General features: G+C 34.9%; 1 protein-coding gene across 5 annotated transcripts in view; it reads left to right on the top strand.

Moving 5' to 3' along the window:
* The window catches only part of PCLO (piccolo presynaptic cytomatrix protein), a 375,574-nt gene that overhangs the window by 155,623 nt on the left and 192,630 nt on the right, over nucleotides 1–27,321 (top strand). For all 5 annotated transcript variants that reach the window (XM_046669722.1, XM_046669723.1, XM_046669725.1 and 2 more), the window contains exons 4-5: nucleotides 11,130–11,843; nucleotides 22,125–27,198. In XM_046669722.1, the coding sequence (XP_046525678.1) occupies nucleotides 11,130–11,843; nucleotides 22,125–27,198 (5,788 nt within the window). The remainder of the gene's footprint in view (nucleotides 1–11,129; nucleotides 11,844–22,124; nucleotides 27,199–27,321) is intronic.

The following is a 27,321-nucleotide window of genomic DNA, read 5'->3' as shown; positions in this document are numbered from 1 at the left end:
TCTATCAACTTGATATAGACTGTTATGTACATAGAATATTACATAGGTTCATCATGGTAATCACATATCAGAAACCTATAATAAGTAAGCAAATAAGTAAGCCAAAAGAAATCAAACATATTACTACAGAATGCCATCAAACCACAAGGGAAGAGAGCAAGAGAAACAGAAAGGAACACAGAAGAACTACTAAAACACCCAGAAAAAAATTAACAAAATGGCAATAAACACATGTTTATCAAAATCTACTTTAAATGTCTATGGATTAAATGCTCCAATCAAAAGGCAGAGGGTGGCCAATTGGATTAAAAAACAAGACCCATATATACGTCGCATGCAAGAGACACACTTCAGACCTAAAGACATTCACAAACTGAAAGTGAAAGAATAGAAAAAGATATTCCATGCAAATGGCAAAGAAAAGAAAGCAGGGGTAACAATACTTATATCAGACAAAATAGACTTTAAAACAAAAACTGTAACAAGAGACAAAGACGGGCACTACATAATGATAAAAGGAACAATCCAACAAGAAGATATAACATTTATAAATATACATGCACCCAACATAGGAGCACCTAAATATATAAAGCAACTATTAACAGACCTAAAAGGACAAATATACTGTAACACAATAACAGTAGGGGACTTTAACACTCCATTACACCAATGGATAGATCATCCAAACAGAAGATCAATAAGGAAACACTGGCCTGAAATGACACATTTGACAAGATGGACTTAGTGGAAATATATAGAACATTCCATCCAAACACCACAGAATACACATTCTTTTTAAATGCACATGGAACATTTCCAGGATTCATCACAAAACAAGTCTCAATGAATTTAAGAAAATTGAAATAATCCCATGAATCTTTTCTGACCACAAAGGTATGAAACTAGCAATCAACTACAGGAAGAAAACCAGAAAAGCAACAAAAATGTGCAGATTAAACAAAATGCTACTAAACAACGATTGGGTCAATGAAGAAATCAAAGGGTAAATAAAAAAATTCCTGGAGACAAATGAAAATGAAAACACAACATGCCAAAATCTATGGGATATAACAAAAGTGGTTCTAAGAAGGAAGTTTATAGCAATTCAGGCCTACCTCAAGAAAGGAGAAAAATCTCAAATAAACAATATAACAGCGCATCTAAGGGTACTGAAAAAAAAAATAACAAAGCCCAAAATTAGCAGAAGGAAAGAAATAATAAAAATCAGTGCAGAAATAAATGAACTAGAGACTGCAAAAACAATAGAAAAAAATTAATGAAACCAAGAGCTAGTTCTTTGAAAAGATAAACAAAAGTGACAAACCCTTGACCAGACTTACCAAGAAAAAAAAAGAGTAGCCTCAAATAAATAAAATCAGAAATGAAAGAGGAGAAATTACAAAAGACACCTCAGAAATACAAAAGATAATAATAGAATGCTATTAAAAGCTATACACCAACAAAGTGGATAATATAGAAGAAATGGATAAATTCTTAGTAGCATACAACCTTCCAAAACTGGACGAAGGAGAAGTAGAGAATTTGAATAGACCAATCACCAGTAAGGAGATCAAAACAGCAATTGAAAATCTTCCAAAAAATAAAAGTCCAGGACCAGATGGCTTCCCTGGTGAATTCTACCAAAAATTCAAAGAATACTAAGTACCTATTCTTCTCAATCTCTGCCAAAAAATTGAAGACAAAAGAAGGCTTCCTAACTCATTCTATAAAGCCAACATTATCCTGATACCAAAACCAGACAAGGACAACACAAAAAAAGAAAATTACAGACCAGTATTACTGATGAACATTGATGCAAAAATCCTCAATAAAATACTAGCAAATCGAATACAACAATACATTGAAAAGATCATACAGCACCATCAAGTGGGTTTCATTCCAGGGATGCAGGGATGGTTCAGCATCCACAAATCTATCAACGTGATACACCACATTAACAAAATGAAGAATAAAAATCACATGATCTTCTCAATAGATGCAGAGAAAGCATTTGACAAGATACAGCATCCATTTATGATAAAAACTCTAAATAAAATGGGTATAAAAGGAAAATACCTCAACATAATAAAGGCCATATATGGCAAACCCACAGCAAATATCATTCTCAATGGAGAAAAACTGAAAGCTATCCCTCTAAGAACAGGAACCAGACAAGGATGCCCACTGTCACCACTCTTATTTAACATAGTATGGGATATTCTAGCCAGAGCAATCAGGCAAGAAAAAGAAGTAAAAGGGATCTATAGCAGAAAAGAAGAAGTGAAACTGTCACTCTTCACAGACGACATGATTTTATATATAGAAAACCCTAAAGAATCCACTATGAAAGTTTTAGAAATAATAAATGAATACATTCAAGTAGCAGGATCTGAAATCAACATACAAAAATCGGTTGTGTTTCTACACACTAACAAGAAAGTAGCAGAAAGAGATTAAGAATACAATCCCATTTACAATTGCAACAAAAATAATAAAATACCTAGGAATAAACTTAACCAAAGAGGTGAAAGATCTGTACACGGAAAATTATAAAACATTGTTGAAAGAAATCAAAGAAGACACAAAGAAATGGAAAGATATTCTGTGTTCTTGGATTGGAAGAATTCACATTGTTAAAATGTCCATACTTCCTAAAGCAATCTACAGATTCAACCCAATCCCTATGGAAGTTCCAACAACATTTTTCACAGAAATAGAAAAAGACTCCTCAAATTTATACGGAACAACAAAAGACCCCAAATAGCCAAAGGATTCCTAAGAAAAAAGAACAAAGCTGGAAGTATCACACTCCCTGATTTCAAAATGTACTGCAAAGCCATAGTAACAAAAACAGCATGGTATCACAGACACAGATCAATGGAACAGAATCTAGAGCCCCGAAATAAACCTGTACATCTATGGACAGCTAATATTTGACAAGGGAATCAAGAGCATACGATGGAGAAATGAGAGTCTCTTCCATAAATGGTGTTGGGAAAACTGGACAGCCACATGCAAAAGAATGAAAGTAGACCATTCCCTTACACCATGCACAAAAATCAACTCAAAATGGATTAAAGACTTGAATCTAAGACTTGAAACCATGAAACTTCTAAAAGAAAACTTAGGCAGTACGCTCTTTGACATTGGTCTTAGCAGCATATTTTCAAGTACCATGTCTGACCTGGCAAGAGAAACAAAAGAAAAAATGAACAAATGGGACTACATCAAACTAAAAACCTTCTGCACAGCAAAGGAAACCATCAACAAAATGAAAAGACAACCTAACCATTGGGAGAAGATATTTGCAAACCATATATCAGATAAGGGGTTAATATCCAAAGTAGACAAAGAACTCATTCATCTCAACAACAGAAAAATCAACAGCCCAATTAAAAAACGGGCAAAAGATCTGAACAGAGATTTCTCCAAAGAATATATACAGATGGCCAAGAGGCATATGAAAAGATGGTCAACATCACTAGCTATCAGGGAAATGCAAATCAAAACTACAGTGAAGTATCATCTCAGTCTGGTCAGAATGGCTATAATTAACAAGACAGAAAACAACAAGTGTTGGAGAGGACGTGGAGAGAAGGGAACCCTCATACACTGCTGATAGGAGTGCAAACCACTGCTACCACTATGGGAAGCAGTATGGAGTATCCTCGGAAAATTAAGAATCGATCTTCCATATGATCCATGTATCCCACTGCTGGGTAGTTTTCCAAAGAACTTGGAAACACAAATACATAAAGATACATGCACCCCTATGTTCATTGCAGCATTATTCACAATAGCCAAGACTTGGAAGCAACTTAGGTGCCCATCAAGGGATAAATGGATAAAGAAGATGTAGTATATATATACACAGTGGAATACTACTCAGCCATAAGAAATGATGGAATCTGACCATTTGTGGCAACATGGATGGACCTTGAGGGTATTATGCAAAGTGAAATAAGTCAGAGAGAGAAAGTCAAATACCATATGATCTCACTCATAGATAGAAGATAAAAACAATGACAAACAAACACATAGCAATGGAGGTTGGATTGGTGGTTACCATAGGGGAAGTGGGGAGGGGGGAGGGCAAAAGGGGTGATTAGGCTCACGTGTGAGGGGATGGACTATAATTATTTTTTGGGTGGTGAACATGATGTAACCTACACAGAATTTGAAATATATTACGATGTACATCTGAAAGCTATATAATGTTATAATCCAATCTTACTGCAATAAAATTAAAAAATAAAAAAAATTGAACTTGATATCCATATAACATAAATATGTTTTTAAATTGTTGATTATTGTTTATGCTAAACTTGTATAAACAGTTGTCAAGCCTAAAATGTAGTAGACTAGAACAGTTAATCACAAATAGATATTCCATGAAACCACAAATAAGCCTTTCCGTTGAACTTTCTGTTTTTGCTAGAGCTGAGCTTTTGTTAGCTGCTGTCAACACAATAAGAATATATGATTACTCATAAGTTTAGTGCATCTTTGGTTACCAGTGAGAAATCAACTGTGTCCTTGGAGTTGTCCTTTATGCACTCTGGTAGGTAATCAGTTATCCTAATGCCCCGATTGAACCCATATCAGGTAGTTTACTTAGTCAAAGAATAGTTTTAATAAGCTCACTCTCTCTTCCTGCTACCCTCTCTCCAGATAGAAAGAAAGAGACAGACAGACAGAGAGAAAAAGAGAGGAAAGAAGGTAGGAAGAAAGAAAAACATTACAGAGAAATGAACCCAATTTAGTTCTTGTTCATGCAAATAAATATACAGATTTCCATAAATATATGTTTATTTGAATATGTATATTTCTATAAGGAAACTTAGCCCCTGATTTTCTTTAATATGTTCTGTCAAAATTGTGTTAATGTAATAATTTAGAGGTGTTTTAATTAATGCATGTGTGTATTTATTATTTATGTAATGGTATTTAAAACATCAAACAGATTACTTTCTTATTTCAGGAAAATACATATTATTTGTGATGAGAAAGTGACTAGAAAAATGATTCTGGTCTAGTGAAAGAAAAACTGACATGAAAAGAATGTCAACCAAGTGTGCAATTATAATCTAAATATAGTTTTAATCCCTGGTGTATTATACATGATTTTATTTGGTGTGTTGCTATTTATGGAAATATCTGTTAAGGTAGTTTACATTATTATAGAAACTTAGATTAAGAATTTCAAATGAGTGAAACAGAGACTTCACGTGGGTGTATAGGGGCATTCAAGGTCTTACAGAAATAAGCATACACATAAAAGAAGAGATGAGTAGAGCCATGACCACAAATTAATTTAGATGTAGCAATAATAATCCCAGTACAAATTCCTAACAGTAACCAATATTCTATTAGGATTCATTATTGATTCCTACCCTCCATATTCAGTAACTCCATTGGAAATTAATGTTTAAATTGCCTTCTTGTTTTTTCTTGGTTTTCATATGAGTATTCATGTTCTAATACATTCTGATATAACTGTTTTATCTATATGTGAAGTAAATGAGGAAGAACCCCACTTATTCAATTGTGTTTGTTGAATGTCACTTATTCTTGTTTCACTGATTGTAAAAGGAACAAAAATACTAACGATGCAATACATTCTAGTCAAAAAGAGTGTAGTAAGAAAAGGACCTAACACACATCTCATTCATTTTTAGGAGGGACAAAGTGAGAATAGAAGTATCACAAATACCTCATTGCATACGCTTGTAAAGTGCAGTCTCATGAGCGGCCACAGATTTCTAATATCCTGATGGTGTAGTCTGAACAATTGATTGTGTAATCTGAAAAAACAGCGCATCAGCTGTGAATTCAGTCCTTTTCCCTTTTACAGATGAAAAAAAGAAATAAATTTAGAAATTTAGTAAGCAAAAAATCTGACTTTGAGGATGTCAGATTGACTTGTAAGAGTGTAAATAGAACATCCTAATGCAGAGACTTTAAGCGACATTGATAAAAGTGACAAGTTGCAGGTACTATTGCTCCCCATTTTTTGGATCTGTTGATGAGTAACAGTGATTCTAAGAAGAATATTAGTGTAGTTATTTCTCAGCTTAAAAAAAAACAAGATTCTGAATAGTAAGCAAATAAACAGAAAAACAAAAGCTGTGTAAAATTTTTATTATTGACTCAAAAGCTTATAGTAGGCAGGAAACCTGATGGTATTATAGTCCCTAGCATCTGCATTGCTTGATTTTCCTTTACAGAATTCTGAGTAGGGGCCACCCAGTCTCTGCTTAAATACTTCTATTGGTGGAAACCATATGAGCTTCCAAATCAGTCCTGTTGGTCTTTGAATGAAAATTCATGTGAAAATGCTATTAAGATTTCTCAGATAAAAATATGAATGCTCATGTAGGTTTTGTGACCATCACTTCTCTACTGTTTTAAGTCTAACAGCAGACTTTCAACCTGCTACAGGTCTTACTATCATGCTTCAGAAAAGATACTTAGAAAATAAATAGGCCTGAAGTTCTGAGATTTTTTTTTAATGACATTGTTGCTATAGTTACAGCTGAAATGTTGTATAAAGCAAATTGCTTGTTGATGGAGAAATGCTGAGTAGCACAGCAGCATCCTTTTTCTGGGTTTTATTACCTTCATTTCCTACTCTCCTCTTAAGATTAATGGACTTTTGAGCACTGTTCTGTTTTGAATAAGCCCTGATGATTTGATGTTAAAATAAATATATCTTATTAACATGTCCTAGCTGACAATTGGATATATTCTAGTATGTTACGATCAACATGGAGTTATTTTTGATTCAATTTGTGTTTACCAGAGTTTTCCCTACTTGGAGATGAATTTTGATATCCTGATTATTAATGTGAAGCACTGAATGTAAATGTGATTGGTCTCATAGTATAGAATCTTCTGAATTTATTTAATGGATTTAGTAATAATATAGATGAAATAGAAACTATTATTACGTTTTATACCACTAAGAGATACTTATACTGGAAATAAAATATATTTTAAAAGCACAAAAAACAAATGGAAATGGTCTGAGATCATTCATAACGATGACTAGTATGTTAAAAAAAAAAGCTTCCACAGGTATCTGTATATTTTTCTATGTAGTAAACTCAGTAATATGATAGAAATGCCTTCAGTTTATATATATGTATAAATTACATATAATACCTTATATTATATATAATATATACTCATTTTCTGATTGTCACACTTACTGTCTTTATACAGAAATATTTGAAAGATAAAACTGTAACTCATTTGATATTTTACCTTAAGGCAAAATATTATTAGTCATGTGCTTTACAATTGTAACTGTTGCAGAAAATGTTACTGGTGTGTCTGGTAAATCTTTTCAGCTAGTAAAGGTCATATATGGTGGTGATATATTATGTATTGAATTTTTATATAATTTAAGGAATCTTGTTTAATTTATCTCTGGATTGCTGCTGGACTAGAAATATTATGAGTATTTAATGATGTAGCTATTGAGGAACTAAATGTGCAGATAACATTTTTTTGGACCTAGGAATATAATAATTAAATTCCTGAATACAGTGATACAAAAATCTTTGGGATTATTTTTAATAAAGAATGCAAAAAAATTGTGAACCACAGATTTTTACATCTTCTTATGTGGTATAGAGTACTTCTCAAATTGTTTTTTGTGAAGCAAATTTTTCTAGTAATTTTGTTTGTATTTAATGATGATATGATGATGGTGACCTGTATTGTCCAAAATGAACTTTCTTGAAAATTCATTTTTACTCTTTTTACTCATTATCAAAATTTGATCAGTTTTGTGTTTCTCATTTCTCCTTTTGATTTTACCATAGCCTCTGCCTTTTCCTGTCCTCTTTCTTAATAAACAAAACTTAAATGTACATGTTTGAAGAAATATAAAATTTTTGATGTTACCACAGTTTTTTCCCCCTTTTCAATTCCTCATTGATATTATCATTTCTGCTGCTTGCTGAATTTGTTGGCATTCTAATTTTGGTTCTAGGGCTGCAGAAAGAAGAAACACACATATGAGACCACCAATTTAGCATTTCTAACTGTCTAATGAAAAAATACTCTTGTGTGACTCATAATTGTTCAAATTCCTTAACTTAATGGATTTATCAGAAGATCCTGTTAAATCCATCACATCCTCTCCATTTTTCTTATTATTTTTTGCTGCATATTCTACTTATTTTGACCTATGTCTTATTCTATTTACTTGAATATGAGTTCCCTTATGAAATAAGCCTTTCACATATACTTTCCAAATGGTATATGTATTCCATAGATATACACAGAATAGATACATAAGTGAATTATGTTGTCATAATTATTTGACATAATAGTGACTTCAGTTTGCAAATTAATTTTGGTGACAATTACTCAAAGTGTAAAGTCAAAAGAAATAGGCTTGGCTTATAATCTTATTCAAAATGCAGATAATCATGTAACCAAGAAACCAAGTATAGCAACATCATGTTAAAAAATTACAAAATAGCCATGATTAGAAATATTTGGTTTAACTGAATATGGGTGGGAATTTAAGCAAAACACAATTTGAACTAGCCAATGATGCTCTCAGGATAAGTCCCTTTTTCTCTTAGATTGACACCGTTGCCGTTTCTTTGCCTTCTTGACCTTAGTAGTGTGTGGATTATCACTGCTTGTAAGTTTATCAAACATTATTTCAAACTGGGAAAATAAAGTGGGTTTTTCTTTAATTTTTTTGAGGTCATAATAGTTCATAACATTGCAAAATTTCAGTTGTACATTATTATTTGTCAGTTACCATATAAATGTGTCCCTTCAACCCTTATGCCCACCCCTCAATCCCCTTCCCTCTGGTAACCACTAATCTGTTCTCTTTGTCCATGTGTTAGTTTATCTGAAAATGAAGTGTTTTATGTGACATAATAGATTAAATAGATTATACCTTTTATCCTCTGACCTAAATTTCAAATATATGAAAATAATGAGTATACTACTCATATAAATAGTCACTATGTTTATTTTCTCAAAATATTTTCCATTTAACAAGAGCTGTGTACCATTGTGGTATCATATGCTGTAAGTGGCAAGACATTACAACTTTGTGAGAATAATTTGCCCCAAAATCTCAGATAAAATAATCACACTTTTATAATTGACAAGAATTTCCAATAAGATGAAACCTGTAAGCCTGGTATTTTAAATATTTCCTGGAGCCGCTAACTTATTTACATTAGGACATTCCCTGATAGGAGAGCTTAATTCACATCTGCATTTGTTTTTTAGACTCTGTGTGATAAAATGGCAGAGTGATACAGTTATTTGTGTCTGTTTTTATTTTTAAAAATGTCATGCTCCCCTACAATATGACTGACAAATAATAATGTACAACTGAAATTTCACAAGGTTGTAAACTATCATAATCTCAATAAAATTAGAAAAAAAAAAAATGTTGTGCTCCAGGTGAAAATATCCTAAGATGTAGCTCAACCAAGTAATGGCTTTGGAAACCACAGCACGGATTAAGATTGATTTTCTGTAGCTATTATGGAAGTGCCTCCTCCAGAGAGTATTTAACACAAGGGCTGGAGCTTTTAGTATTTGACATACGGGATTCAATCAGTTTCTTTCCTGAGACTTTTATATAAAGTCACTACATAAAGAAGCCACAGTTCACCGTAGAGTGGCTTAGACATGAAATTAAGAAGGGAATGGGTATTGAAAGATCATACACACAGAAAGCAAATTAACCCGTATATGTACTAGTGTTTTATAGACAACGTTTTACTGAAATTAAATAATTGACTTTTGTCTTTGTTAGATCAGCAAATAAGCATTATAATGGCTTACAGTTTGCAAAACAGTCATTATTATTAAGCAACAATTTTTATGTCTCTAAAGAAATTGGAAGCTGAAGAAATGAAACTTAGATCACTAATAATATTCTAGAACAAGTGATTTTTTTGTTTCTAAATAATTTAAATTATGCAACTGGAAAGAGTGATCCAGTATGAAAAGCAGTTTGAAATTGAACTTCTCAGAAGACAATACAGCATATGAAAGCAATACTATTTGTATGACCATATGCTTTACAGAATAGGTATTCATTAAATGGTAGCAATTAGAAGCTGTCTCTATTTCTTACATTATAATAGGTATAATGTAAGAAAACACACAACATACCTCAATAAGGGAGGAATTCTGCAATATTATTAGTCTAACATATCTGTCTCCCACGTGATCATTTGTATGTGTAATGAGGGAGTTGTTTTCAGTCTTTAGTTTGCAAAAGAATTAACCAATATTTTATTAAAAAGGCAGATCCTCCTTTCTCCTACCCCAGGATCCTGCTAAAATAGTTTTGGTGTAGTTCCTAGGAATCTTCATGTCTGCAGTCCACCTCAGTTGATTTGGTGCAGGTGGCCCATGGATTACACTGAGGAGCAGACATGTGAGGAAATGTTTTAGACAGCAATTCAGAAAACTCTGGGGAAAAAGATACCAAACAGTTGGAGCCTCTGAATGTTTCTTTCTCATTTGCATGAGAAATGTGAATACTATTAAGCATGAAATTACTTTTTAATCCTAAAGCAGATAGACAATTACGCACAAGTGATTCTTGAAAACTAACCTCACCTTGTGTAGTTCTAGTCTGGTAGATAAAGCTACACTTGACCCAAGTCAAGAGAGAGATCATAGGCTAAATCCTAAAAGAACTTTTGATTAATTGGTTGTTGAAAGAAAAGTACTATGAAATTTAATAGTTGTTGAATAAATGTATGATGGAAATACTAATTTTGAAGGCATCAGGCGTAAAAATAGTTCTTTTTGGAACAAATGGGGATTTTGCACCCAAAAAATGGCTACTCTCCTGGGTCCATCTTTAATGTGATTTTTTCTTTTTCTTTTCTATGGTGAGGAGAGTGAATTGCTCATCTCTAGGAATTCCTCATATTTTTAGGTTTCAAATAGTCTTTTTGCAATCCTCTTTAGGAGTTGCACTGTGTCATTGGTTTAGAAAACAATGACCCACCTTCTCCATATACAAAAAATCAATTAGGAATTGCCCAATGTTAATCTTGGTAAATGTACCAAACAGATACATTATAATATAGTTAATCTGTTCATTGCTATTCTATTTGCAGATTCAAGAATGGCTTTGTTTAAATTGCCAAACCCAGAGAGCAATATCAGGACAGCTTGGAGACATAGGCAAAATGCCACCTATGCAGTCAGGACCAAAAGCCTCTTCCATATCTGTCCCTATAGAGCCGCTGTCTCAGAAAACAGCAATGCCTGCCCAAGTAAAAGTGAAAAAGGAACAAGAAGTAAAAACAGAAGCTGAAAAAATCACTCCAGAAAAAGTAAAAGAAACCCCTTCAATTGAAAAAATTCCCCCTAAGGTAACCACAGATCAAAAACAAGAAGAGAGTAAACTAGAGAAAGACAAAATTTCAGCCCCTCAAGAAGAAAAGCCACCCCCTGAAGACAAAAAGCCTCTCTCCAAAGAAGAAAAGCCAACCACTGAAGACAAAAAGCTACCTCCTGAAGACAAAAGACCACCTCCTGAAGACAAAAAGTTATCCCCAGAAGCAAAAACATCAGCCCTAGAGGAGGAACAGAAACCTATCTTACTTAGAAGTCAAGTACAAATTGCTGAAGAAAAACCTGAAGGCAGAGTGGTTCCACAGGCAATGCAAGAAAAGAAACCAACACAGACCAAGACAGAAGCTTTACCGTCTGGCACACCTCAGAGTCTGCCTAAGGAAGATGATGAGATGACTCATAAACTCAAAGAACGGCCACAGGCAGCATACACAGCAAAGACTGACCAGGTGGAACCTGGGAAAGAAAAAACAGTAAGTTATATTTTCCTAACTTTGCACAGTCTTACATGTGTAATTTACTAGTAACCGTTACCTAAGTACACAGAGTACTTAATGGTAATTATATAAGTGAAAGTCTTTAATTAATGACATTTTCAGAAAAGTGTAACAATTGTTTGCTGAAATGAAGAACTTTGGCTTTTTGATGGGTTAATCTAATTTAAATACAGCATAGATGTGAAATTAATTTTTCTAGCTCTTATCCTATTAAATAACTTATCAAAATACTATAGAGTGATAAGTTTCTTACAATTTTGTTATTCCTTTTTCTCTCCACTATGAACATAAAATCAGTATCCCCCTTTAACAAAATATTGTGTCTTTATTTAAGTTTCTATTCACTTAGCCACTTGGTTAAGCAAGAGTCAACAAGTTTCTTCTCACTTAAAAGTCTTTTAAGATGTGGTCAGCCATAAAATGATTAAATAGCTGTGATTGCAAAAAAAAGAAGTGTGGCTAGTGTTCAGGACAAAAATCATTTTTGAAAAAGTTTATTTTAGTATTTAACATGATTTTAATATACATAATGTATTCTGTTCAGAGTTTTGTTAATGTCTTTAATATTGAAAGGTAATTTACAATCCAAGCATAACCTAGAATTATTTATTCTTTTCTCTTTCTTCAGTGGAAACTTTTTTTTTTAAGATTTTATTTTTTTCCTTTTTCTCCCCAAAGCCCCCCGGTACATAGTTGTATATTCTTCGTTGTGGGTCCTTCTAGTTGTGGCATGTGGGACGCTGCCTCAGTGTGGTTTGATGAGCAGTGCCATGGCCGCACCCGGGATTCGAACCAACAAAACACTGGGCTGCCTGCAGCGGAGCCCGCGAACTTAACCACTCAGCCATTGGGCCAACCCCTTCAGTGGAAACTTTTAAGAGTACTCCATCTCAACCTATATTTGCTCGAGCAATAAAACATTTTTAGAAGAACTCTGATTTTTTTTTTAGAGCTACAGGAGATCTTATACCATATCTGATTGAGTGCATTTAATTCACAGATGACAGCAATGACTTGCAGGAAAATGAAATGATTTATTAATATTAAAACTTAATATTAGAACTCTCATTAGAACATACAGTCCATGCCGACTCTGGTTCAGTTGTTTTGTTGTTTAGAGTTTTAACACATGGTTACTAAGCCACCTCTGTACATGGTGCATCACTCGTTAAATGAATCCTGGTCTTCCTTTGTTGTATAAAGGAGTTTATCAGAGTCAGAGAAAGCAGATGCTTGTTTACTCTCCATCTAATGACTCCATCTAGCCGCCACCATCACCACCATTACCTGTTGCTTCTCCTAGCTTTGCATAACTTGATGCTTTTTACCATTTCTCCTTTTGTGAAACTGTCCTTGGCTTTCATGACCCTTCCCTTTTTGTTCTCTTTTTGTCTTTCTCATCACCCCTTATGAGTTGTACTTTGACTATCTCTATTGCTCGCTCTTTCCCAATCTCCATACCATGAGATTTTTCTGTTTTTATTTGAGTTCTGTCTTCTTTCCTCTTAGGGGAGCCACATGAATGATTCCTAAGTATACTTGTGTAACTTCTGCCCCTCTTGAGTGTCCAGTCTGCATTTTTAAATACTCAGTAGGTCTTTTCTACTTCAAAGGCTCACTGTAAGCTGGAACTCAGTATGTTTGAATCTTATCCACTCTCTATAAAAGTAGTTTCTGCTTCTGAGTTTCTATTTCTGATAACGGCCGCATCATTCACCCTGTCTCTAGTCTCCCAGTCACTAATCTTCTGAGTAATCTGAGGTTTCTTCTTACCTGCCCTTTGCTCTCTGCATCTAGTTTATCACGCTTCTGTCCATTAGCTCCGATTCCCAAGGACACTATTGAACTTACAGCCTTCATGACCATTCACCAATGATTTGAGTAATCTAATTACTGGTCCCTATGCCTTCTCTTTCTCTCTTCTCTGGTATATAGTTGTCAGATAGTTATTTTTCAGGGTTCAGATAATTTAACTCTTATCAGTCAGATATTTCTAATGATTCTCTCTTGATTGTTAGATATAGGCTAAACAAGAAGTATCCAAATATTTTGTGAATGCACTTTTTATTTTATTTTAAACCTTTATCACTTTCTTTTTATCATTTGCTATTATCACTACTTTTTTATTTTACAACTTCAATATGTGTATATATATTTGTTTCTAAATTAAATGTATGTACTAAGTTACTAATATGCTATTTATAATATAAAACATTCACAAAAAATAAAATAAACAGTAAAATAAACTAAAACTACCATTTTTATTAGATTTATTTAAATACAGATACGTTTCATCACATTAAAATATAATTAATGATAGTATTTTAGAGAGAGCATTGATTGACTGTGCTTCAATATTTTTGAAAATCTTGGTCTGAAATTTTATGATAGAGTTGTTTGAAATTTAACTTCTAAGTTAAGCTTATTTTGATATTTTAACATTTATTTTTAAAGACTATCCATAACAAAAAGAGATAATCTACAAGGATATGACAGAAATGGGGGAAGTGGGTCAAAGACTGTGCTTGCCAAATTTTGCTACCTGTTTTCTAAGTTTGGAATTGAAAACAATTTTTTTAATTGTGGAAATTCCACAAATAAATGTTAATCTTCCCTGATACCAATCAATCATTTGGTCTTGCTAACAATCAGAAAATGTGATGTTTTAAAGTATTTTTTTTAACAAATTGTTTTAAAACCCACTGGAGTTCTTCATCTGGGAGGTTTATAAACAGATTAAAATATTCTGTTTAAAGTTTGTTAATGAGCAGATATGACAGCTTTCAAAAATGGCATATGTCATTTTATGTAGTGTAATCACATGATGATTTCCAAATATCTATCTTCAAAGCACTGTTTCCATATCATAATTTACTTGAAGAGACTGCTAGCATTTTTTTTCCTAAATAGTTAATAGGTAGCATATTGCTGGTAACTAGGGTTTACTTTCTTTCTAAATATCTATTAAGTAGTATATTACTGAAAACCACTTGTCATCACCAAAAAGTTGAACAATTTTGGGATTCTTCTGCTTTTGCAAAAAGAAAATTAAATCTTCACATTCTACGACTTTTAAAATTAATTTCCAATGAGATAATCAGTAAACCTCTGGTTAAAATAAATTCATGTTTAAAAGAAATTCATAGTTATTCTCTAGCTCAGTGCAAAATATCGAAGATATTCTTCAAAATATGAAGGTCTCATTAGTACGCAACATGTACCACATCTGTAAAATCCTGAAGCACTTTGTTCAGTTCTGGCTTACTTGTAACAGATGCAGGAAATGAATTTCACATGTACTGCTATCGCTGTAACCTTACCCTTTAAAAAAATAATTCCACTCAGGAAAGCCACTCCTCACTATTTGATATACAGTTTTTTCATTAGAAATATATATATACTTTTATTTTTTATTTATTTATTTTTTTGAGGAAGATTAGCCCTGAGCTAATATCTGCTGTCAATCCTCCTCTTTCTGCTGAGGAAGACTGGCCCTGAGCTAACATCCGTGCCCATCTTCCTCCACTTTATATGTGGGATGCCTACCACAGCATGGCATGCCCAGCTGTGCCATGTCTGCACCCGGGATCCGAACCTGCAAACCCCGCGTGGGCCGCCAAAGCAGAAGGTGCACACTTAACTGCTCCGCCACCGGGCTGGCCCCTATATATATCTTTATTAAACAAATCACTTAATATTGAGGCTGTCTTCATTGGCACATTTTTCCTTAGTAGCTCACAATAGTAATCCTTTAAGTACAGTATTTTATTATTGAAACAGATAATGAATATTATAAATTGAGCATGTTAGAAATATCTGCCCTTTTATTCTATCACCAGCAAACCTTTTGCCACTTACTTACTTTGTTCTAATAATTTTCTGCCAGACCTTCCATAGTTATTTCTGTATTCCTTCCAACAATATTTGCTGACAAAGAAATGCAGTTTGATATGTCACCATATTGTTTTCTACATATTACTTTAGCCAAGTTTCCCCAAATGTGTGACTTTTTTTTCTTTTACTATGAAGTAAGAAAATTCAAAAGAAGATTCTAAGTGTTTATTATTAAATTTATTGAAAATTTGTAAAGTGCTGGAGTATTTACTTACTGAAAATTATAGAAGTTTGTGATGGTATCATAATATCACTTGCTTTAATGCCAAGGCATATTATGTGTTTAGTCACGATTTGCTATTAACAATAATAGATGTAAATACAGATATCAAATAATTTTCCTGATAATGTCTAATATTTTGGCCAGTTTTGTGTTAGATCTTACTGATCATCACTGTGTTTACTTTGTAATGTTGCTGATGAAAAGGTTCTAACAATGTGAAGAGTGTCAGCTTCTTTATTAATGTGTTTGTGTGTTTCTTCTATTATCAGTGTTATCTTTAACACATGATGTCTTTGCAAGAATCGTTGTCTACTTCTTACCTATTATAGGAAAGTTGGTTTAGTTGAAACTGGGTAATATACCACAAATCTGCCCAACTGAACAATAAGCTTCAACAGAAAGGTGAGCAAATGAAGTGACTGCCTCACTGTAACTTCTCCTAGTGTAACTCCCAGTTTTCTCCCAGGATTCCCCTCAGACCATGTGAGCAACTGACATAAGAAGTAAAAGAATACTGATGTCAATCAGTTTACTAAATATTAGTAAAGTGTAATTTCTATTTTGGATTAAAAGGAACAATAAAAATCCTAACATTTTCTTCTTGCAGTCCATTAGATCATTTTGCCTTCCTGCCCAGGTTTCCGCAGCCGTGGCCAAGACTCCTGTCTAAACAGCTTAGCTTGGCTTTGTCAGCCCTCTGGAATACAGCTTCATTATAACTTTCAAGCAACCCCTAATATTGCCCACAAGTGAGAAATAGATAACCAGCCAAATATGCCTTTGTGTAATTCCTAAAGGTAGCTTATGCTGTCTCTCTTCTGTACCTATGCTCAGTTTTTCTCTGTGCGCCGACCATTACAGCAACCCCATCAGAAAAATCCCACCTGGACCTCTGGGCGACTCTTCTCCCTTGTGGCAGTCTCTTCTCCTGCTGCTGAACTCCCTTTATTGATTAGTTTTAAATTACTTTTTGGTTGAAATAAAAATAACACCCTTAATTTACCTAATACTATATTCTGCGCACTGTGTTAAGTCCTTTCTCCACCGTTTAATCAACACAACTATTGATGAGGTAAATATTATATCTGTTTAAAGAAGGGAAAACTAAATTTATGTGCTCAAGATCACATGGCAGGGAAACAGCACAGCTAAGATTATAGTCCAGTTCTGATTGTAAAGGCTGGGCTCTCAAACACCACTCGTAATGCTTCTTTCCTATGACACTTTTAGCATGCTGCCTTTTCATTATTTTAATTATTTGTCTCTCTTAGCAGCTCCCACTACAACGCCAAACAGTCTGTGTAATTTTTACTTTGTTTATATATTTATATTATTTGTCATTTGTGTCATTCATATCATTATAGTATGTTGTTTACATTTCTTTGTTGTCACATCATTTTGTCTCTGTCATTCCTATCTTTCAAAATGTGTTCCACAAATGGAAATTAAAATCCTGAAATATAATGAATAATTTGAAAGGTACATTCTTCTTTACTTTTTTTAGTTTAATATTTTAAGATTTTATGATGCTACGGAATTCTCTCTTTTTGGCTTATATACTTAAACAACATATTGTCTACATTTGCTATATTACATTGAAACACTATATCTTTCCTGATAAAATCCGAAATTTGAATATCCTTTAGCATAAGCTTTTATTTCTGGTTAAAATGACCCAGGGTTAGTATTCGAGTTTTATATAGCCATTGTATATAATGGCAGCATAATCAGATAGGATGAAAAATAATGAAGCTTTCTGTAGTGAAAAAGATTCCCATGTAAGTGAGACTATCTGACTTTTTCCTCCAGGCCCAGTGAATTTTATAGACTTAATCTTATTTAAAGTGTTTGGCACCTCAGACTAGCAATTTATTTTGACCTAAACGTTATATAAATGATTAAATATCATTCATTTGTTGTTTTACTTTGGCCCATAAAAATAAATGACTTGAGAAAAATTAAGCAAAAACTTAATATTGCATCCTTTCTTTGTGCAATCTTATGTTTAACCGGGAATTTAGTTCTTAACCCCAATAATATTCAAAAAACTTCCATTTATCTTCAACCTGGAAGGCTAAAAGTTTCAACATTTGTGAAAGGGGCAGAACTAAGTTTGACAGTGCAGATTTGCCTTTGTATGTTGTCCACTGCTAGAGAAGGCCTCAAGATATGACACCATGGGAAGAGTTTCAAATGGATCTCAATTCATTACTGCCCTTCTCTGACTGGTCTCTAGGTCAATAAATGACAGTGGAGTATTGAAAGGAAAACAAATTCTCCACTCTCTGCTTTTGTTAGTAAGTAAAAAAATATGGATCTTAACCTCTGGAAAATTTGAATAATCATTTCGTATACACAAGACGAGAAAGGCTCAAGTAGCCATAATTCTATACATAAGAAAAATGCAATACATAATAAAATTAAAAGTCAGTGTAATAGAGCTTAATGCTAAATGTACTTAGAATAATACAGGGAAGATATGTTCCTCAGGGGAACTGAAAAATAACATTGCTATTGAAAAGAAAAGTATATTTAAATGATGGCTGTTCCCACTCACTGCCTCCATCTAGGATGACAAACAAAATTTTCATGCAAAGGATAGATACCTGGGATTTTATTCTTATGTAACAATTTCAGAGGTCATTCTAGATTGTATTACATGTAAAAAATGAAATGAATAATTAATTCAACTTCTTGTTATCTATTCAAATGAAAAATATAATAAATAAATAAAATGCAGTGATATTTATACACACATATATTTATGTTATATATGATATATATATGTAATTTAGAAAGAACCATTTGAATCTATTCATTAAATCTTAATATGTTACTAAATAGCTTAGTATTCTTCTCAAAAATAAGTATACAACCACACATTTTTTTAAGCAACCGAGAGAAAATTCCAACTCTTTTGTCCTAGTGACTTACATATTTGGGAGAAAATAAGCTCAACTTCAGACATCCATTTGAAGATTGAATAATTAGAGAAAACCAGATCCAACACTGAGTTTTCCCTTCTTCTCAGTTCCATATACTTTTTCTTATTTGATCCAATTATTCCCTTGTTCAGAAATGTTATTCATGAAGCAAGTGTTTGCAAGGTTAAATCTATATAGACCAGTTAATTTGCATAAGTAGAAATTGTATAAGTATTCTCACCCAGATATCTCACAATGGAGAATGGATAGCCACAGGAAGGATAAGTGGATGGATAGATGTCTACCTCTGTATGCTGATCTCTGTATATGAAGAACAATTTTTTTTTTTAATTTTAGCAGCAGCAGGTGAAAAGATGAATATTTGGTGCCTTATATTAAAGAGGCAAAGGGCCTGGTTTGTGTGTGATCTGGTGGTTAACAACTTACCAGTGTAATGCAGAAGTAGAACGTCACTTGCCACTGTCAGGGTACTTTACACCTATGCTAGTTAGTATGAGAATAGTTGACATTATGAATTTTTTCAATATATCATGGTACAATAAATATGACCAACTGTTCCTTCTGAACAGTTTAGCAAAATGCCCTTTGGTTAGCTAATTTGATTTCCTTGTATTAACCACTCTAAACATTCTATCTTAGACCCACAAGCCTGTAGAACAAAATCTCTGTAGACTTTTACCACCTCATAATATGGAGAGGAAGAGTTATTTAGGGAGAAAATTCATCACCAGTAAATAATGATTGAATCCTGTGAGGAGTGTGAAGGAAAGAGACCAGGAAGACAGTAGCAGGGGGCAGAAGTACATAGAACATATTACTGAGGAAAGAAGGAAAGCATGAGCACATGGAGAAAGGCCACATGAGGGTAATTATAGGGTAGGTATTTTGATATTTTTGTGTGTTAGTCTTCTGTCTAATTTATCTTAATTTCCTTTGTTACGTTTTCTATGTCTGGTCCTAATCTTATTTTGTAAAATGTCAGCAGGACCTTCAGAATCCATTTTATAAAATTAAAATTTCTCTTTTCTTATTCTCAATGAATTGTTATATATAACAATAGTTACATTTATATGTGTTATATAAAACAATAGTTTTATTGCATTATGTTTATAATTTATGCAAACACAAAATAAAGAATGCAAATGATCCTATCAAGATTTGATTATGAAAGATCATTTTCTTGACCTTTTTTTCACAAGGAGCTTAGGAACCCCACCCCTATGGTTATGGTGTTTACTGTGATTTAGTGAAGGGTGGGAAGGCAGACAAGGAAAGACATAGAAAGCATATTGGGCTCAAAAAAACCTGCTCTGGCACTGTGTGGGATGTGAGGAAATGGAAATATCTCTCCACTGTGACCATCCAGAAAGATTTTCTTAAAAGACTACTTTACCTGTGCTTTCCTCTCCAATGTGTAGTTCTTAAGAGAAAAGAACTAAAGTTAGTTAGGTGCTCACTACTATAATCTCACAACTGCAGTTAGGTGGTCCTTTCCTGGAAATACGTCTGAAGTGGTCCAAGAAAGTTAATTCTTAGTAAAACAAGGATTAGGCATTGCTTTTTGCACTAACTTGAAGAATATATCAGGCTGTCTTTTGAATCAAGTCATGTTGTAAATTCAGCGAAAGCATTTTATCCTATCATATGCTCAAGATATATCTCTAACCATACATAATAATAAGACAGATATGGAGATGAAAATGAGTATCAAGCCAACAATGTTTATATTTGAGAACTCTATAGCTAAAAGAAGAAGGAAGAGGAAGGGGAGGAAAAGGAGAAAAGGAAGGAGGGAAGAAAGGAAGGTAGGAACGAAAGAAAGAAGGAAGAAGGATGTTTTTGCATGTTTATTGTTTGTTGTGCAACCTGACATCTGCTCATTTAGGCTATATATAGGTTGGAGGAGCCCATGCATAAACACCCACTGGAAATATTGAGATGGTTGGTTCAAGATACTGACATAGTAGAGTTGAGATGGCCTCCTAGGCCAAGGTCAGATAGAGCAGGTCCTCTTGCAGCTCCCTTCTGAACTCTTCATTCCATAGGGCTGTGGTATTATTTTGACACTCTCCTTTAAACACAGAAACTGACTGGTGCAGTTGGGTTTCATTTTACTTACAGATATTTTTAATTTGGACTTATGCAAAAAGTCTCTGTGTTTAACATTTTCATTTAAGGCCTCTCTGATTCTTAAACCAAATTGCTGGCATGGCCTCATCACAGCCCAAGGAAAACAGTAGATCAAGACTGTAGCTTGTCTCCTAAATGACCCAGCTCCCTGAAAAGCCCATGTTCCTAATCACAAAAGTTAGTTATTATACTGGTTGAAGGGAGCTGACTCTGATTGAGTGTGAAAGTAAAATTCCAAGTATTTTGAAAATCAGGAGATATTTATAAGTGATATTCATTATGTATATTTAAGGTGGGATGCTGAAGACAAATGTGATTAACAACGCTACAAAAATAATAGCTGATATTTCTCTTTGGCTAAGGCGATGAGTCAGACCACTTGTTGCATAACTTTTTCAAAGTTTGTAATTTCTAAACATTCATTTCAAGTGATAAAGAATAATAATAATTTTAACAACAGTACCAAGTAAATATAGCATTTTACATCTTTCAAAATGTCTTAAAAGGCAGTGCCTTGTTTGAATCTCTCTCAAAAAAAAATCCTTTGTGGTAGGTGAGATGAATATCGTTATGGCCATGGTACTTGCTTATTTCTGTTAAGTAAATTTTCAACACCCCATACAACTCATAGCCAGGTACAAAGCCCATCCTCTGATTCTTTTTTCTTTGCCAGTCCTCATAATCCAAAAGTATTAGTTATGTTAATAGAAAACTTATTAAATTTTTTCTTCAACAATTTGAACTCTTTACCAAAGGAAATGTACTGAGAAAGATAATCATGTTTTTGAAGGAAAATGGTATTTAAGTGTAAAAGGATAGCGTATTAATGGAATAAAATCAAATGTCATTGAGAATTGACATTTAATTAAACTTAGGTTAAATGAAAACTAACCTTAATCAAGATATATCAATTATTTTCATTTTTTGTGTCCGTTCAAAGATTTTTTTTAAATGTTGGCATATAGTTAAAAAAATTCCTCAGTTCATAATATTTGGGAGTAATGGAGAGGCCATGTTATTAGTTTAACCATGTTAAGTTTTCCTGTATCTTTTCCTCTCTGCTAGGAAAAGGAAGATGACAAATCAGACACTTCAAGTTCTCAGCAGCCGAAAAGCCCACAAGGTCTGAGTGACACAGGATATTCTTCTGATGGAATATCAAGTTCACTTGGTGAAATTCCTAGTCTTATTCCAAGTGATGAAAAGGATTTGCTCAAAGGACTCAAAAAGGACTCTTTCTCACAAGAAAGCAGCCCTTCCAGCCCCTCAGATTTGGCTAAGTTAGAAAGTACAGTCTTATCCATTTTGGAAGCTCAGGCAAGTACTCTTGTTGAAGAAAAATCAGAAAAGAAAACAGAGCCCCTTCTGGTTTCTCCTGAGGAGCCTAAGGACCAACAGAAAACTCAAAGTTTTTCTGAAACACCAATTGCAGAAGAAGAGCTCAAAGAGAGTCAAAAAGAAAAAGACACTTTTAAAAAAGAGAGCCAACAAGACATTCCTTCCAGAAAGGACCATGAAGAAAAGTCTGAGTTTGTTGATGACATAACTACAAGAAGACAGCCTTATGATTCAGTTGAAGACAGTAGCGAAAGTGAAAACTCACCTGTTCCACAAAGAAAACGGAGAACTAGTGTTGGTTCATCAAGCAGTGATGAGTACAAACAGGAAGATAGTCAAGGATCAGGAGAAGAAGAGGACTTTATTCGAAAACAAATCATAGAAATGAGTGCTGATGAAGATGCTTCTGGTTCTGAAGATGATGAATTCATTAGGAACCAGCTCAAAGAGATTAGTAGTAGTATTGAGAGCCAGAGGAAGGAAGAAACAAAAGGGAAAGGGAAAGTAACCCCGGGAAAACACAGGCGATTGACTCGAAAAAGTAGTGCAAGTTTTGATGATGATGCAGGGAGACGCCATTCGTGGCATGATGAAGATGATGAGACATTTGATGAAAGTCCTGAACTTAAATACAGAGAAACTAAAAGTCAGGAGAGTGAAGAACTTGTAGTTGCTGGAGGAGGAGGGCTACGTCGATTCAAAACGATTGAACTCAACAGCACAATAGCAGACAAATACTCTGCAGAGTCATCACAGAAAAAAACAGCTTTGTATTTTGATGAAGAGCCAGAATTAGAAATGGAAAGCCTAACAGACTCTCCAGAAGATAGGTCAAGGGGGGAAGGATCTTCTAGTCTTCATGCTTCCAGCTTCACTCCTGGCACATCCCCGACATCAGTGTCATCACTTGATGAGGACAGTGACAGTAGCCCAAGTCACAAAAAAGGAGAGAGCAAACAGCAACGCAAAGCTCGGCACAGATCACATGGCCCTCTTTTGCCTACTATTGAAGATTCTTCAGAGGAGGAAGAATTGAGGGAAGAAGAAGAATTATTAAAGGAACAAGAAAAGCAGCGAGAATTAGAACAGCAACAAAGAAAGACTTCTAGTAAGAAATCAAAGAAAGACAAAGAAGAACTTCGGGCTCAGAGAAGGAGGGAAAGACCAAAGACACCACCCAGTAATCTCTCTCCCATTGAAGATGCATCTCCAACAGAAGAATTACGTCAAGCTGCAGAAATGGAGGAGCTCCATCGATCTTCTTGTTCTGAATATTCACCTAGCATAGAGTCAGACCCAGAAGGCTTTGAAATAAGCCCAGAAAAAATAATAGAAGTGCAAAAAGTTTATAAATTGCCCACAGCTGTGTCTTTATACTCACCGACAGATGAGCAATCTATTATGCAGAAAGAAGGTAGCCAAAAGGCATTAAAAAGTGCTGAGGAGATGTATGAAGAAATGATGCATAAACCCCACAAATATAAAGCTTTTCCAGCTACAAACGAACGAGATGAAATTTTTGAAAAAGAGCCTTTGTATGGTGGAATGTTAATCGAGGATTATATTTATGAATCTTTAGTAGAGGACACATATAATGGTTCGGTAGATGGCAGTCTGCTAACAAGGCAAGAAGATCAAAATGGATTTATGCAGCAGAGAGGGAGAGAGCAAAAAATAAGACTTCCAGAACAGATTTATGAAGATCCAATGCAGAAAATTACAGACCTCCAGAAAGAGTTTTATGAGTTAGAAAGCTTACATTCTGTTGTGACTCAAGAAGACATTGTTTCAAGCTCTTATATCATCCCAGAAAGCCACGAGATAGTGGATCTGGGTGGTATGGTCACTTCTACCAGTGAAGAAAAAAAATTATTGGATGCTGATGCTGCCTATGAAGAACTCATGAAGAGGCAACAGATGCAATTAATACCTGGATGCAGTCTGACCCAGCCCCTCATCAGAGATGATATGACAGAGTCCACCATGGACTTTGACAGGGTGCCTGATGCATCTTTGACATCAAGTGTTCTCTCAGGAACATCTCTTACAGATTCAACCAGCACTGCAACACTCTCTATCCCAGATGTTAAAATAACTCAACATTTTTCAACAGGAGAAATTGAGGATGAATATGTAACCGATTATGCAAGAGAAATTCAAGAGATAATTGCCCATGAATCACTGATTCTGACTTACTCTGAGCCTTCAGAAAGTGTCCCACCCTCTGACACACCCTCTCTTACATCATCTGTTTCTTCAGTTTGTACCACAGATAGCTCCTCACCCATTACTACCCTGGATAGCATAACCACAGTTTATACCGAGCCTGCGGACATAGTAACTAAATTTGAAAATTCTGAGGAAATTTCTTCATCAACATATTTTCCAGGCAGCATTATAGACTATCCAGAAGAAGTAAGTATATCTTTAGATCAGACTGCCACAACAGATGGTAGAACTAGTGCTGATCATATTGTGATTTCCTTATCTGATATGGAACCTTCTGTCCTAGAATCTGTAGGAATTAAACCCGAGGGGTTAATTGCTGAAGCTATTTCCACTGACTTATCTCTATCTGGAAAAGACCCAGTGAAGAAAGCCAAGAAGGAAACTGGGAATGGAATTATTCTGGAAGTTTTGGAAGCTTACAAGGATAAAAGGAAGGAGTCTGAGGGTGAACTAACAAAAATTAGCTTATCTGAAATTGTGTTTGATCAACCTCCTTCTTCTGTAATAGCCTTTCCAATGAAGGAACCGGTTTCAACTGCATGCTTTATATCTGGAGAGGTCTTTGGTCAAGTAAAACCTGCATCTCATTTGCCTTCTGGCAGTCCTTCTGTTTCCTCTCCTCCAACTAGAACTCATGCATTCTTTCGAAGTTCTTCTTTGGATACATCAGCACAACCTCCTCCTTCTCCTGCTCCTCCTCCTTCTCCACCTCCCCTTCCATCTCCCCCACCTCCCCCACCTCTTCCTCCACCGACTTCACCTAAACCAACTGTTCATCCTAAAAGAAAGTTAACAGTTACAGCTCCAGTGACTCTAACTACTACAGCAACACCTCTAGTTGATGCTGTTACTACAGTGGAGACCACAGCTTTTCTAGGGAGTAATGGGTTACCTGTAACAAAAATATGTACCACTGCACCTCCTCCTGTTCCTCCTAAGCCATCTTCAATTCCATCCGGACTTGTATTTACACATAGACCCGAGCCAAGCAAACCTCCAATTGCCCCTAAACCAGCAGTTCCTCAGCTTCCAGTAACTACACAAAAACCAACAGATACGCACCCCAAACCAACAGGACTATCTTTAACTTCAAATATGACATTAAATTTAGTGACTTCAGCAGATTATAAATTACCTTCCCCGACTTCCCCACTTTCCCCTCACTCTAACAAGTCCTCACCAAGATTTTCCAAATCCCTTATGGAAACTTACGTTGTTATCACGTTGCCATCTGAACCTGGGACTCCAACAGATTCTTCAAGTAGTCAGGCAATTACCAGTTGGCCCCTGAGATCACCTCCCAAAGATCTGATTTCCATTGAATCAGTGTTTTCTGTAATTCCTCCTGTGACAGCTGCAGAAAGGTCCACTTCTTCAGAACAGAACCTTGACCTTTCAGGCACTTTGGAGACATTTTCCACTATCCCTGTCACCACATTATCATCATTTCAAGCAGCCCCAACTTCAGTTACACAGTTTACCACAACCGAAGTTTCCAAGGCTGAGGTTTCAGCAGCCAGAAGTCTAATCCCCAGTGTGGGTCTCAGCAGTGTCTCTGTATCAATTCCTCCAGAGCCTCTTGCTCTAGATAACCTACATTTAGAGAAGCATCAGCATAAAGAAACTGGAAAGTTGCAACTTGTTGGTGATGCCATTGATTTGCATACAGTATCAAAAGTAGAAATTAATGTAACTGAAAAATGTATGGATCTTTCTGCTTCTGCAATGGATATGAAAAGGCAGACCACAATAAATGAAGTTTATGGGAGACAAATTAGTGCTGTGCAACCCTCTATTATAAATCTCAGTGCAACTTCGTCAGTAGTGACTCCAATATCTCTGGTCACCGAGACAGTGACTGTTGTCACGTGCACAGCTAATGAAAGTTACACTGTGGGCACAGAAAGCCTAGTGGGTGTAGAACATGCAACCGCAGCACCACTCCAGCTTACTGCATCAAAGCATGCTGAACCCCCATGCAAGATACCAAGTGGCCAGGCCTTTCCTACAGTTAGGGAGGAAGCACCAATAAACTTATCTTTAGGTACTTCAGCACATGCAATGACATTGGCTATTACAAAACCTGTTACTGCACCTCCTGTTGGTGTCACAAGTGGATGGACTGATAGCACCACATGCCAGGGGATCACTGATGGGGAAGTAGTGGATCTCAGTACAACAAAGTCTCAGAGAACTGTTGTAACAATGGATGAGTCTACTTCAAGTGTGGTGACCAAAATAATAGAAGATGATGAAAAACCTGTTGATCTGACTGCAGGAAGAAGGGCCGTGTGCTGTGATATGGTTTATAAGTTACCTTTTGGAAGGAGCTGCACAGCACAGCAGCCTGCAACTACACTTCCTGAGGACCGTTTTGGTTATAGAGATGACCACTATCAATATGATCGATCAGGGCCTTATGGTTATAGAGGGATTGGGGGAATGAAATCTTCCATGTCTGACACTAATTTAGCAGAAGCTGGACATTTCTTTTATAAAAGTAAGAATGCTTTTGATTATTCTGGAGGAACTGATGCAGCGGTAGATCTAACTTCAGGGAGAATTACTACAGGTCAGTATGATGTGGCAGCAGACCTTTCCTTGAAATATCATTATGGTGTTCCTCATCTCATTTCAGGATGAAAATGCGGCCCCTTTTCCAATTTTATTATTTTTTCTCTTTCTTTGGATGTTT

Source organism: Equus quagga, chromosome 8 (genome assembly GCF_021613505.1).
Source record: "Equus quagga isolate Etosha38 chromosome 8, UCLA_HA_Equagga_1.0, whole genome shotgun sequence".
Taxonomy (NCBI): Eukaryota; Metazoa; Chordata; class Mammalia; order Perissodactyla; family Equidae; genus Equus; species Equus quagga.
Note: the sequence above shows the minus strand (reverse complement) of the source record. Positions and strands in the feature narration are given on the sequence as shown.